Raw genomic sequence first — 13,923 nt, forward strand, 5'->3', positions numbered from 1 at the left:
GTTAAAATGGTCATAATAAACCCCAGTGACTGAATGAAACATATCAAGCATCTGGATTCCTGCAACATGAATGGCTTCAACAACTTTCGGATATAAATCTTACAGCGAGTCAACATTACTCCTGCATTCAGAGCTGCTGTTCAGTTTATTAGCACATCAAGAGTGGAAATGAGTCATTCTGTCTTCGTGAACGCCTTCAAAAGAGTTGATCATACCCAGAATCAGGAAGATTCTGTTGGTGACATTTGATATTTGGCAGAAGAGGATGAAAAGATGGACACTGAGCTGTCCGCTATGCTAAAAAAGTTTTCATGTGTGGATGAGCCGGTGTAATTGTTTTATCTGCTCAGTCGTGCTTCAGCGTCTGCAATCTTGAAGGACAACAGAGGTCAAAGAGAAAGAACACTGATGTCTGTGAGGACTGACTGACACTTGATCTTTAGCACACAACTCAACAAATTCAAAGCTTTGCTGTCTACATTTTTAGTCATATTTAGCTTATATTTAACTTTTTTCTTAAGACCCACCAGAGTCTAAATATGCATTGGTAAGTACATTTGAATGCTAAATTATGAAAGTATGACATTTTGATTATTTTTCAAATATTTTCCAGGTTCTGTTTAATGGAAAGATTTTTTTTCAACGCATTTGTAAACATAATAGTTTTAATATTTAATTTTCAGTAACTCATTCATTTTGTCTTCGCCATGATGACAGTACATAATAATTAACTAGATACTTGTATTCAGCTTAAAGTGCAATTTAAAGGCTTTACTAGGTTAAGCAATGTTGGGGGTAACACATTTTACAATGCTTTACCTAATAATATTACTTTTCTAAATAACAGGCAAGTAATGCATTACTTAAAAAAAAAAGTAATAATATCTATATACATGTTACATTTTTTTAAATTATAATGCCAGTTACTTTTTAGTTTAGTTAATTAACTTTAAACAAATAAATTGCTGAATTAAAATGAACATAGTCACATTAAAACCCCCAAACAATGAGAGAATGCAGGAACAGGCAAAAGTGAAGATGGCAGTGCCTTATATTTCTGTGTTGAAAATATTCTCACTATTTTGAGAGCATTAAAGAAAAGGAAGAGAGGATTATCTCAATGGACAGTGATTTTACTTTTTAAAAAGACAAAAAGTACAAAAGTAGCAAACATATTTCTATAACTTTCATTAATCTGTATTTACAACATGTATAGCTCTGTGGTAAGTTCTCCTAAGAAAATGTTGAACAACATTATTTTTTAAAAAGGTTTCTTTAAAGGTAAAATAAAGGTTATACAGCGTGTTGTTAACTCCTCTATTAAAAAAAAAGAAAAAAGAAGGAAAATAAACCCTGTAAGTTCTGAAAGAGATCAGACCTCAGCCAGGTCAGAACAAGTAACTCAAAAATAACGTATAGCATTACGTACCACAAAAAGTAACTAAGTAACGCAACTAGTTACTTTTTCGGGGAGTAACAAAATTTTGCATTGCATTACTATTTAAAGTAACTTTCCCCAACACTGCTAACTAGTCAAGTTAGGTTAACTCCTTGGAGGCTGATATTTCGTCACAGTAAATGATACAACTCCTTAGGAAATACTGTTTTTGAAACGCATATAAAGAGCATTTAAATATGTAATAAGCACTGAACATAAATGCAGCTCAATAAAAAAAGAAAATACATTTTAACAACAACAATAATAATAATAATAATAATTATTATTATGGTATTTTATAAAAATATCTTAAAAAATAAATTTTATTATACATAATAATAATAGTAATAATAATAATAATAATAATAATAATAATAATAAATAATAATAATAATATTAATTGTCGCTATTATTATTATTATTATTATTACTACTACTACTACTGTTGTTGTTATTATTATTATTATTATTATTGTTATCATTTTTATTATTATTAGCAGTAGTAGTAATAGAAGTAAAATTTTCTCTAAACAAATATTGCTTGGGAAAAAGACAGAAAGGAGAAATAGAGAATTTAAAATTTAGATTTAATAGGTACGAATTTAAGTGACTTTTAATATTTGTTTAAGTCTATAAAAACATCATAAACTTTATTGATAGCATTTTTTTCTGAATTTCAAAATAAAAAAAAATATTTAGACCTTTTTACCTTAACTCCTTTAAAGTTATTAAAGGATAACTATTAACTAAAATAATAACTTATTGACTAAAAACAAATATATTCATGATAATTGTATTTAAAACAGTGTTTTAAATTACAACAACATGAAGAAAACTAATCAGTAGCTTACAGAATAAAACAAAAATGATGCTTTTCTCAACCACACATAATTATAAATCTTAAATTCTGAGAAACAAAATTTCTAGGTGGTGTTATTTAAATAAAAGCTATTTTAAAATTCTTTATACTTTATATTGCATGCCACTGTTGTTTTATGCTTTATCTCTATTCGACAGTAATTCATAATCCACATTTATCACTTCAACCTCCAGTACAAAGTAAAAGATTTCAAATCCTTTCAGATGTAAATGTAAAAGCCCCACAGCAGATCGCGCAAACCAAAGCCAACCTCCTCCTCCATCTCTCCTGCTGTCTGTGGACATGTTCTCTCAGTCATCTAGTCTTTAACTCGCGTCCACTACTATGCCCTTCCCCTCCTCCTCCTCCAGCCTGGGCTTTCTGTCACTTGTTCAGCTGAATGGCCATTACATCACCGTGACCTAAATGTGTCACAACCCTCGCTCTAATCCCACTCTCTCCTCTGCTTTCGTCTTTAAGATTTCCCAAAACTTCTTGTCTGATTTACTCGCATCGCCCTTAAAATTTAACCCTCGCAGTCAATGAAGTGCCCTTTAGCTCTACTTTTCTGCCACAGCCGTTTCATCTCTCTCTTTCTCTCTGACCTCGTTCCCAGCTTTGCTCAGAATGTCTTTAAAAATACCTAAGTTTGATCTTTTTTAAGTTTCTCAGCCAATCAAAAGACCAGAAATACATACAAAAGCACTGGTCACACAATCAATCCTGTTAGCAAAAACTAAGTATTGGCTGATACTGATATGAGTCCAAGTGCAGTTCTCTTTAATCAATGTAGAATTTCTATAAAGAGAATGCACAGTAAAAACTAGGATAGAGGAAAATTGAGCACCAAAAAAAGTGATTGAAATTTTTTTCAAAACAAATCCTACTCAACCCAAAGCTTTTTTTGCTAGGTTTATACCCAGAGGACACAAATTATAGAAGCGAACAGGTATTTATAGACCTCAGCTTGCTTTATGCCAAAAAAGATGTGTAGATTTGCTATGGACAAAGATGCAAAGACCAAACGCTACTCAATGGATAAGACAAATGTTGTCAAGTCTGCCATTAGAAAAAAAATATTTCATAAAAGCTAAACAGCGTGTATTTGAAAACATATTGAGTCCTTTCATTAGTTATATAAAAAAGTGGAATTAACAGAGGAAGAAGTTGATGAATAATTTTTGATGGATAATGCAGTTCCAGCTTTATAATTCTGTATTGATACATTCTTCATTATATATTTGCTGTACCTAGTACTCAGTATGATTATAACTGTCTGTTTGAATAGATTACCATTAACGACAAAAAGTTTTAAAAGCAGTTTTACTTTTATTTATTTATTTATTTAGTTAGTTAGCTTTTAGTTTATATATATATATATATATATATATATATATATATATATATATATATATATATATATATATATATATATATATATATATATATATATATATATCCTATTTATTTAAATATATATCCTCATATTTTGTATAATTTGTAAATGCAACAAGGTTATTGTTGTAAAAAAAATGTAAAATGTTTGTAAAATGTTGTATTTTAATGTGTACAAACTGGAAAACGAAAAATAATTACAGAGAAAAAGGGAAAATATGGGTGCACAATAACTTCTAAAGCATAATAAAGTATGAAAAATTAGGAAAAACTAATAAAATGAATAAAAGAGAATAAGTTCAGAGCTAAACCTTATATATGTTGCACTTTTTATTGTTATAAAATACAAATGAACTGCTTGAAGGAATGTAGGGTAGAAGTACACACTGATTCACACTAAAAGTTGTGTGTTGTAAGCATTGTAAGATGTGTTTCTCAGTGTATTTCTATTCGCATGTGTTTTCTTAACTTTCAGGACATTTGAGCTCACTCAGCCACCAAAAAAATATACCTTTTATTGGGACTCGCAGCTTATGTTGCATGACATAGTATTATCTAACAGATGCCTGGCAGTGTAAAACCATAGACTTCTATCTGCAAAAGTGTAACCCTTTAACTGCCTGCTACCAAATGGTTGAACATATTTTGACTGCTTTAAATAATGGTTTACACACACAGCATTGTTGGTGAACAAAATTAAAAAATAAAATCAAACAAACATCATCCTGTGGCACTACTACACGTGATTTTGGTTTTATTGTGGGAAAAAAAAAATGAAAACATGTTATATGAGAATCTGACATATTTTATGGCATACTTAATTAAAAATACTTAAAAATAAAGATGATCTGGTATTCAGAAATGTTTTATTTTGATGATGTTTTTAAATAAATAGGTCTTAAACTTCATATTTTCACATTTTTCATTGTCTATGTTTTCATTCCAGTACTTTTACCATAAACCAACATATCAACCGCTTGGTAAAGGTTGATATTTTAGAAATTATGGGATGTGTTAAAAAAATGCATTGAGTGTGTTAAGTAGCGACAATAGGAGCAATCCAATTTATTTTTTTTTCTTGGTGGGGCAGTTAAAGTCGTAAAGATGGGAACATTGAATGAGCTTGGACAGATTTATTGTGCTGACTGTGGTAACTGATGCTGAGCAGAAAATTACTGACAGCCACAGTTGAGAGGAAGAGTTTATGTAAATGATGATTTAGCAACTTAACAGTTCAATGAGTGACTTTAAAATACTTTGGAGTCCTTTTTTTATTACAGTATTGTGTAATGTGTTTGTATCTTTTGTTAGGCGAATGAAATGAATGAAAAGCAGAACTTGAGCCCACTGCAATAAAAGTATTGGATCAGTGCATCCCTAGTTTTGGGATCTGAAAAAGTCAGCTTTTAAAAACTGTATTTAAATTTAAAGTTTAAAAGTCAATCTCTGTGTAAGCTGCAAAAAGCACATATGTTACTTTAAAAAGTGACATGGGCTTGCATGAATTAAACAGCATTTTTATAGATTGTTGTGGTCAGATATAAATTAGAAAACTAATGATTGCAAAAAAGTAAATTAAAAGTAAGGCAAGGTGATTTCCGTACCCTAATAATCATTATCTTCCCATTTTCCAGAATATCATGATGACAGTCAAAACCATTGCAGAGGCTGTGGATTAAATAATGTAAAATCTTCTGGCACATTCCTTTTGAAATAAAAACAGAAAACATAAGCTGGTAATGTAGGTTTTGCATGACTGCTGGTTTAGGTTGGTTCCTGCTGATCCTTTGTTGGCCATTTGATGGTCAGGATCAGCACATAACCAGCAAGAGCCAGCTTAAACAGCAGCCATGTATCAAAACTTACTTTACCAGCATAGACTGTTTTCTTTGCACCGTTTTACCTCATAAGACCTCAATGTATCGTCATAAGCAAATAATATCAATTTTGTTTTACCTATATGGTTGTTTTGACTCTCAAAGTGCCTGTTTGTTTGCATTAGCTTACGCATCAAACATACATGCTTTTGAAATCTAAATTCTCTAAAGGATTGTTAGGCTGCATTAATTAGGGTAACCAGAGTGAGGAACACTTCCCCAAATGACTCTGCACAAGAAGTTTGGACAGAGGAGAAATGGTGTCCAACTGAGCCTGGTTTCTGTCAATTTTCTCTCATTTTTTTTCCCTTCACTTTCATCAATTGGTAAAATTTTGTTCCTCACCACTGTCGCCACTGGCTTGCTTGGTTTGAGACTAGTGGAGTTGCGCATTGATGGATTTGCTTTTCAGTGTTTGGACTTACAGCAGTGAAAATTTATCCACACTGAACTGAACTAAACTGCAGCTCTGAAAACTGGACTGACAGTTTCAATTTACTAGAACTTCTGTGTTAAGCTGCTTTGACACAATCTACATTGTAAAAGCGCTATAGAAATAAAGATGAACTGAATTGTAAGCAATAACTTATTCATTACGATTCGGCAAGAACCACATTTTGCCCTACTGATGAAAAAAGTCACATCTTGCATGACCTGAGGGTTAGTAAATTATTCATTCATTCATTTTCTTGTTGGCTTTGTCCCTTTATTAATCCGGAGTTGCCACAGCGGAATGAACCGCCAACTTATCCAGCATTTCTTTACGCAGCGGATGCCCTTCCAGCCACAGCCCTTCTCTGGGAAACATCCCCACACACATACTCATACACTACGGACAATTTAGCTTACCCAATTCACCTGTACCGCATGTCTTTGGATTATGGGGGAAACCAGAGCACCCGGAGAAAACCCACGTGAACGCAGGGAGAGCATGCAAACTCCACACAAAAACGTCAACAGAGCCGAGGATCGAACCAACGACCTTCTTGCTGTGAGGCGACAGCACTACCTACTGCGCCACTGCGTCACCCTCGGTTAGTAAATTAACAGCAGATAATTCAGTATAGGCAATGTATCCCTTGATCATTTTTTTTTCTAAACAGGAACAGCCCCTTGTTAGTTAACTTGAGGAAATAAATGCGTAGCCCATGAAACAGTGCATGCATCGCAGCGCATGTCTTTTGTGTCCTTAATTAGATCTGTGTTTATGGGAGCCTTTCTGTTTGCCTGAATACACTGCGTGTCGTTTTGTGTCCATCAAATATTGTTCGTAATTACCATGACAGGAGGCCTGCAGAGATCTGATTCAGAGATAACTGACATAACAATGACACATGCACAATGAACTGATAAGGTGAGTGAAAGGGGCTGGTGGTAGAAATTCTCAGTCAAATGTTAGCTGATCATACTTGTGTGAGTAAATGTGATGAGCTCAGGGGCAGACTGTACTAACAAAAGAATAAGGGCTGAACGAAACCAGGACAAGTATAAACAACGTTTTCAAGTAAAAAGTCACTAAATAGCGAATAAATATTACAATGTCCATGTAATTTCTTTACAAATTAAACGATGAATGTATAAGGAAACAGTTTACATTTTAGGTGTAAAACTTAGTAGTCATTTTCAGCATTTTTTTAATGATTTTTCATATTTTCTTGGTTAAGTTAGTGTTGTGACAAATGCATTTTTGAAAATACAAAAAGAATAAAGAGATAAAAATGCTCAAAAATGCTTTTATAAGAATCTTACTGTATTGATCTAAAGTAAGTACTATATTGATTACATATTAAACTAATAATTATTTAAAACATCAGAATAATTGTACTTAAAAAGTTATATACAGAGCCAAAGATAGCTTAAAATGCTGCAATTTAAGAAAACACATGCAATTACTAAAAATGTAGAAAAGATTGTCATCAATTTGACAGCACATGTGCTTTATATCATCACAACACAAACACATTAAAATATGCACTGCATTTTCCTACAATGCAAACAAAAGAATGAAACGCGCTACATTTTCTCACAGCGCAAACAATTTACAAAATACATTGCATTTTCTCATAATACTTTCAAATAGCACAGAACACAACAGAAATCATTTAAGTGGACCCAAAAACTTGACAGACCCGGCTATATAGGCTTAATAAAATACAAAAGACAAGGGAATCAGGATGCTATAATAAATAAACAAAAAAATAAAAAATAAAAAAAAATCCCTTCAAAGATCACTTACAACTTCACTGAACAATAGTCACAGGACAGAAGCGTCAGTCATGTTTTTGGGTCCACTTGAAACATTTCCATTGTGTTACGATGCTTTTGAAAGTGTTGTGATAAAATGCACCACATTTTATTAACTTATTTTTCATTGTGTGAAAATGCAGCATGTTTTTTAATGTGTTTTTGTGAGGATTTGCAGCACGTGTGCTGTCAAACGGATAAAGATCTTTTCTTAATTTGCAAGCGTTTTTTGTCACTGCATGTGTTTTCTTAAACTGCAGCATGTTAAGCTCTCTCAGTCACTGTAGTTATAAAACAAGGGACAGTGAATACCAAAAGGATGAACCTCAATTATATTTTCTGTTGTTACTTGCAGATTAACACATGTAATGACTATAGATTCTTTTTAGAACTTCTTATTCGTATAAGCATGCAAACATTAATAAAGTCCCTGCTGAATTGCAAATAACTTTCTTTTGCAACTAATCATTTGAAAACATGTTAAAGTGATTCTCTTTTAAAATACCTATTTGATAAACCTATTTGTCACCACCTATTTGTATATCAGTAAAAAAATCTGAACATATCATTTTGGTGAATGGATTTCAAGACTACAATGCTAAGGCAGTAGCCCCTTTCACACATACAGACCTTTCCGGAAAATTGCCAGCAATTTTCCGGAAAGGTTGTATGTGTGAACAGGTCCTTTTTAAAAATACCGGTAAATTCGTTCTGGCTATTTTCCGGAAAGAGAAGTTGTAACATTACCGGCAATTTGCCGGAATGCTGCGCTGTGTGAATGCAGAAGGAAGATTCCCGTAATAAGCGTGTGCACGTCTAGAACGTGCTGACGTGAGACGTCTGCTTTAGCCAATCACAACAGTCAGACGCATTTACGTCCGCGCGGTTTGTGAGGATAAAAGCCTTTGAATATTTTTTCAGACACATTTAGCTGCTAGAAGTTAGTCAGATCACGTTTATATGTTCTTCTTAATGCCAACTGTGTAAATAATCATCGATGAAATGCTTATGATAAGCCGTTGTTTGTTTACCTTCAAGCTTTGCGTGCGCCTATGAGCGCCTGCACACGCACATATTATGAACATCTCGACATGCGAAAGTGATCCTGCGAAAGTTGTTTACAATATTGATCATCCACTGAGTTTGTAATTTAGTCAAATGTTTACAAATACAAGCGCAGCCGTTTAAAGCTCATTTGTGGTGAATGATGTCAGAATTTACCGGTATTTTGGAATGGATGTGTGAATGCTCTTTTCCGGAAAATTTCCGTAACGTCCTCGCCTGTGTGAACAGTGCTTTTTTCAATATACCGGTAAAGTCGTTCCGGAAATTTTCCAGAAATTTACCGGTATCACTGTGTGAAAGGGGCTAATATTTTGTTATCACATCTCTGCACTGAATAAATAAGAGAATTTTTCTACACACTTAAAGATGCTGAGTTGTTACGACTGAACTTACATTTTATTACAGAATAAATTAGTAAATGAATCTGAACAAATAATTCTGGCAAAAAACAGACAGAAATATTAAATAGATTCAGGTTATGAATCAAAACAATGCATGCTTAGTTCAACAGGCACACCTAATAAAGAGTACATGCTTAACTGACTCACCTAAACAAGCTTAAACCATTACAACAGTAGTGCTCAACCCTGTTCCTGGATATCTACCTTCCTACAGAGTTCAGCTCCAACCTTGATCAAGCACACATGAACCAATTAATTAGGATCTGAACAGCACTTGATAAATCCAGGCAGATGTGTTTGATATGGGTTGCAGCTGAAATCTGCAGGAAGGTAGACCTCCAGGAACAGGGTTGAACACGCCTGCGTAACAATTTGACTTGTACTCACTGAATGAATCTGTGAACAAATTTAAGAAAATATTCTTGACAAATGGTTTCAAAAGGTTTGAGTCACTGAGATGCATTCAAATCCCTACAATTTGATCACAAATTTTGATCAACTAAACAGGCTGAGCCATTAGCTCTTTTCACACATACAGACCTTTCCGGAAAATTACCGGCAATTTTCTGGAAAGGTTGTATGTGTGAACAGGTCCTTTTTTAAAATACCGGTAAATTTGTTCTGGCTATTTTCCGGAAAGAGAAAGGTAATTTGCCGGAACGCAGCGCTGTGTGAATGCAGAAGGAAGATTGCCGGAAAGAGCGCGTGCACGTCTAGAACATGCTGACGTGAGACGTCTGCTTTAGCCAATCAGGACAGTCAGACGCGTTTAGGTCCACGCGGTTTATGAGAATAAAAGCCTTTGAAAAATTTCCTAGACGCATAAGCCGCTGTTTGTTTACCTTCAAGTTTTGCATGTGCCTGTGAAAAAGCCTGTGAGTCCTCACCTGTGTGAACAGCGCTTATTTGAATATACCGGTAAAGTCGTTCCGGAAATTTTCCGGATATTTACCGGTATCACTGTGTGAAAGGGGCTAATGTGTTTGGCTCAAACAGAATGAAATAATGTAACTAAATCTGTAAATGATTCAAAACATTTAATTGACTGAGATTAGTCAAAATGTCCACCATAAAGGCTCATCCCCACCAGGAGGCTTTTCATTTGTGTTTATTGTCAGCGTTTTTCCGAGACGTTTTTTTCGTATTCAAACCAAAGGGATTTTCACTGGCGTCGAGCAGAAAAATATGCAAAATCACTGCATGATGTTAGATAATGCTACACAACTTTAAGCTTCTGACACCCGCTTGTAACACAGAAGGAGACAGAAAGTTAACATGCTTGTTGTTAAAGCTGTTGGCGATTCGAACAAGTATTGATGGTTCAAGTAGCAGCTTCAGCTCTAGTGATGAAGAAATGATTATTGTTCACCAGTGCAATAAGAAGCTCCACATTCATATCACCTCTGGGCAACTTCTTCAATGTGCGCTCGCATTAACAGTTTTGCGCTTGAGAGTGCTGTTTACTGTAACTTCAGCAGCTTCATGGACATGAACAAAAGTGCCAATCTGATTGGAGAAGGTTTTGACGTAGCGCGTCAAAACAAAACAAAAAACAAGCATGAGGTGTTTTTTTTTTTTAAATGACGCTTTTACACCTGCCGTTTTGCGTGTTGGTGTGCACAATCACACTGGCGCCGTTTATTTAGTCAGGAGGTTTTAAACATCAACAAAAAACGTGAGAAAAATGCGTCCCAGGGTGCACGGGCCTGAAGACTGTGATGAGTATTTTTTTTTTTTGGAATCGTACCTGACACTGAATGAATCAGTCAATAAATCTGAACAATCACATTTGAATGAATCAAAATCTCCACCATTGACCACATATTGTGACTCCCCTAAATACACTGTATAAATTGATAAGCTGACTTTACTTAAAATAATTGGATAAACCTGTTGCTTTTAAAACAATAAGTTGACTTTAATTAAAAAAGTGAGTAAACCCATTGCCTTAAAATGTATTTATTTGTTTATTTGGCAGGGACAGTGTACAATAATTAGCATTTCTGCAAAAGCACCAGAATTAGCCAGAAGGCTATTTTTCCATCTATTGTCCCTGAACAACCTTAAAAAAATAATAAATAAATAAAAAAAGAATCTTTAAGAACTATGTGGATAATTATATAAAATTAAGTTAAATCAACAGGTGCAAGTTACAATTGGTTAACTCACTTTTTAAAGTAAAATCAACTTGTTGCTTTTAAGGAAAGGAGTGTACTAATTTAAAGTAAATAATCACTTTTTACAGTGCAGGTTGATCCATTATAACTAGGCCCACATGTAGTCTGCACATGCAGAATTCCGCAGATTTTTAGCCCATCATGGAGTCTATTTATTCACTTGTGTAAATGTGTGCAAATTTATATTTCTTCAATTTTTAAATTAATTTCAGTAATATTATTGACTAATATAAAATATTCATATAATTTGCTTACAACACAGTTTGTAAAGTAATATTATCTGTATTTTAGTTGATCTATTACATGAGAGACTTGCTTTATTTACCAAAAAAGTTAATCTAATTGGATTTGCATTAAATAAAAATTAAAAATACATTTTTAACTTTATTTCATATATTAATTTTTTAGTTACGATACTACCAAAATCATTCCGAGGAAATCCACAGATTTTTTTTTTTTTTTTTACAAAATTCTGCTGAGAAATAGGCCCTAATTATAACACATCCTTGAACATATTAATCAGTAAATGTGAACAAATGATTTCGACAAATGGATTTACATAATATTCTGATAAGTCAAGAGTATCAAATCCTCACCATTACACTATAAGATTAGTTGACTCACCTAAACATGCAGAGCCATTATGATTGGGCTCGTATCCCGCATCACATGTGCATCCTCCAACAGGGACCAACCATTCTCCTTCTGTGTTGCAGTGCATTCTCGGTGCTGTGCCACCCTGTGACTGGCTATGGGGCACACAGGTCCCAGTCACTGGCACCAGAGATGTTGGCTCCGCCCCAGAGGGCGTGGCTGGGTAAAAGGCCAGAAAACGACTGGTGGCTGGACAGCGACGGTAAAATATGGAAACACCCATGAGTGACACACATGCTCCGCTGTCTACTATTGCTAACACAAACCTAAAAAAGAAAGAGAGAAAGAGATAAACGAAAGAATGATGGGGGAGACAGACGACAAGCTTAGAATCTTTGAACATCTGTTGAGACCAGGCAGACTAATAACTGTTGTTTGGTTTCATATTCAAACCATATCAAGGCAAATATTATCACTGCAGCTGATATTTACTCAGCCGGATTGCCTGATCCTGAGTGAGCACATACAGAAGGATCCTCATTTCTTCTGCACACAGTGACCATCACTCATCAAGGATTTTAGGAAGATCGGGGCAAAAGGTCATCGTACCCTTTGCGTGTGAGTGGAGCAAAGCTGCGGGTTTTGACGTTGATGCGCCGTGCATTCTCAGATTTGTACTGGTGAGGTAGACTTGGTTCCACACGACTGAAACTCTTGTCTGCTGCGATGGTGTCGATTTTCACCCAGCCCTCCCTCGTCTCTCCACTGGACGCCTGGAAGAGTAAGAGAGCGTCAGAGAGAAGAACTAGTATCATCATGTGTAATGTCAACTACAGTTGAAGTCAGAATTATTAAATATTTCTTAAGTGATGTTTAACAGAGCAAGGAATTGTTCACAGTAGGTCTGATAACATTTTTTTCTTCTGGAGAAAGTCTTATTTGTTTTATTTTGGCTAGAGAAAAGCAGTTTTAATTTTTTAAAACCATTTTAAGGTCAATATTATTAGCTCCTTTAAGCTATATTTTTTTGATAATCTACAGAACAAACCATCATTATACACCTAATATACCTAATTACTCTAACCTGCCAAGTTAACCTAATTAAAAGTGTCTTGAAAAATATCTAGTCAAATATTTTTTTACTGTCCTCATGGCAAAGATTAAAAAAAAGTTATTAGAAATGAGTTATTAAACTATTATGTTTAGAAATGTATTGAGAAAAGTTTCTCTATATTAAACAGAAACTAGAAAAAAAAAAATAAACAGGGGGGCTAATAATTATGACTTCAACTGTATGTTTAAAGAGAAAAAATATATAATAATAATTTACTCTCCCTCTAAAGGTTTGAGTTTCTTATTCTATTAAACACAAAGCAAGATACACTGAAGAACGTTGGAAAAAATCATTGACTTCCAAAGTAGTTTTTTGTTCCCACTATGGATGTCAATGGCTTTTCCTCCAACATTGCTCAGATTATCTTGTTTTTTATTTAACGGAGGAAATAACTTCATACTTTAGAACCGCATGAGTCTGATTAACACTGGAACCACCATAGAAGTCATTCAGATTGTTCTCATTTAAGACGTCCTATTGTCATGTCATATTTACAATCAAAGCTTCTATTGAGATATTAAAATTAAGCTTTGACTGTTAGTCATCATATTTAATTAAGTCATCACACTAATAATACAATCTTTTTGATAATACAGACTATAAATGTTTGCACCTCACTTTTATTTTCACTTTCACAAGCAGGGGAGAAGCAGGCCTCTTCACGGCACCGAACATGCTGTTTTGAAAGACATATCTGAAGTAAAGTTAGGTTTTTGCCAACAGAAAGTTATGTTTTTGTTATCAGGAAGTTGCTAGGCA

The 13,923-nt window shown here is 34.1% G+C and overlaps 1 protein-coding gene across 2 annotated transcripts in view; it reads right to left on the reverse strand.

The window, feature by feature from the left end:
• ephb6 (eph receptor B6) overlaps positions 1 to 13,923 on the reverse strand; it is a 143,190-nt gene that overhangs the window by 56,767 nt on the left and 72,500 nt on the right. For both annotated transcript variants that reach the window (XM_073925915.1, XM_005173518.6), the window contains exons 4-5: positions 12,660 to 12,823; positions 12,081 to 12,376 (exon numbers count right to left, since the gene is read on the reverse strand). In XM_073925915.1, the coding sequence (XP_073782016.1) occupies positions 12,081 to 12,376; positions 12,660 to 12,823 (460 nt within the window). The remainder of the gene's footprint in view (positions 1 to 12,080; positions 12,377 to 12,659; positions 12,824 to 13,923) is intronic.

Source organism: Danio rerio, chromosome 16 (assembly GCF_049306965.1).
Source record: "Danio rerio strain Tuebingen ecotype United States chromosome 16, GRCz12tu, whole genome shotgun sequence".
In the NCBI taxonomy this organism is placed as follows: domain Eukaryota; kingdom Metazoa; phylum Chordata; class Actinopteri; order Cypriniformes; family Danionidae; genus Danio; species Danio rerio.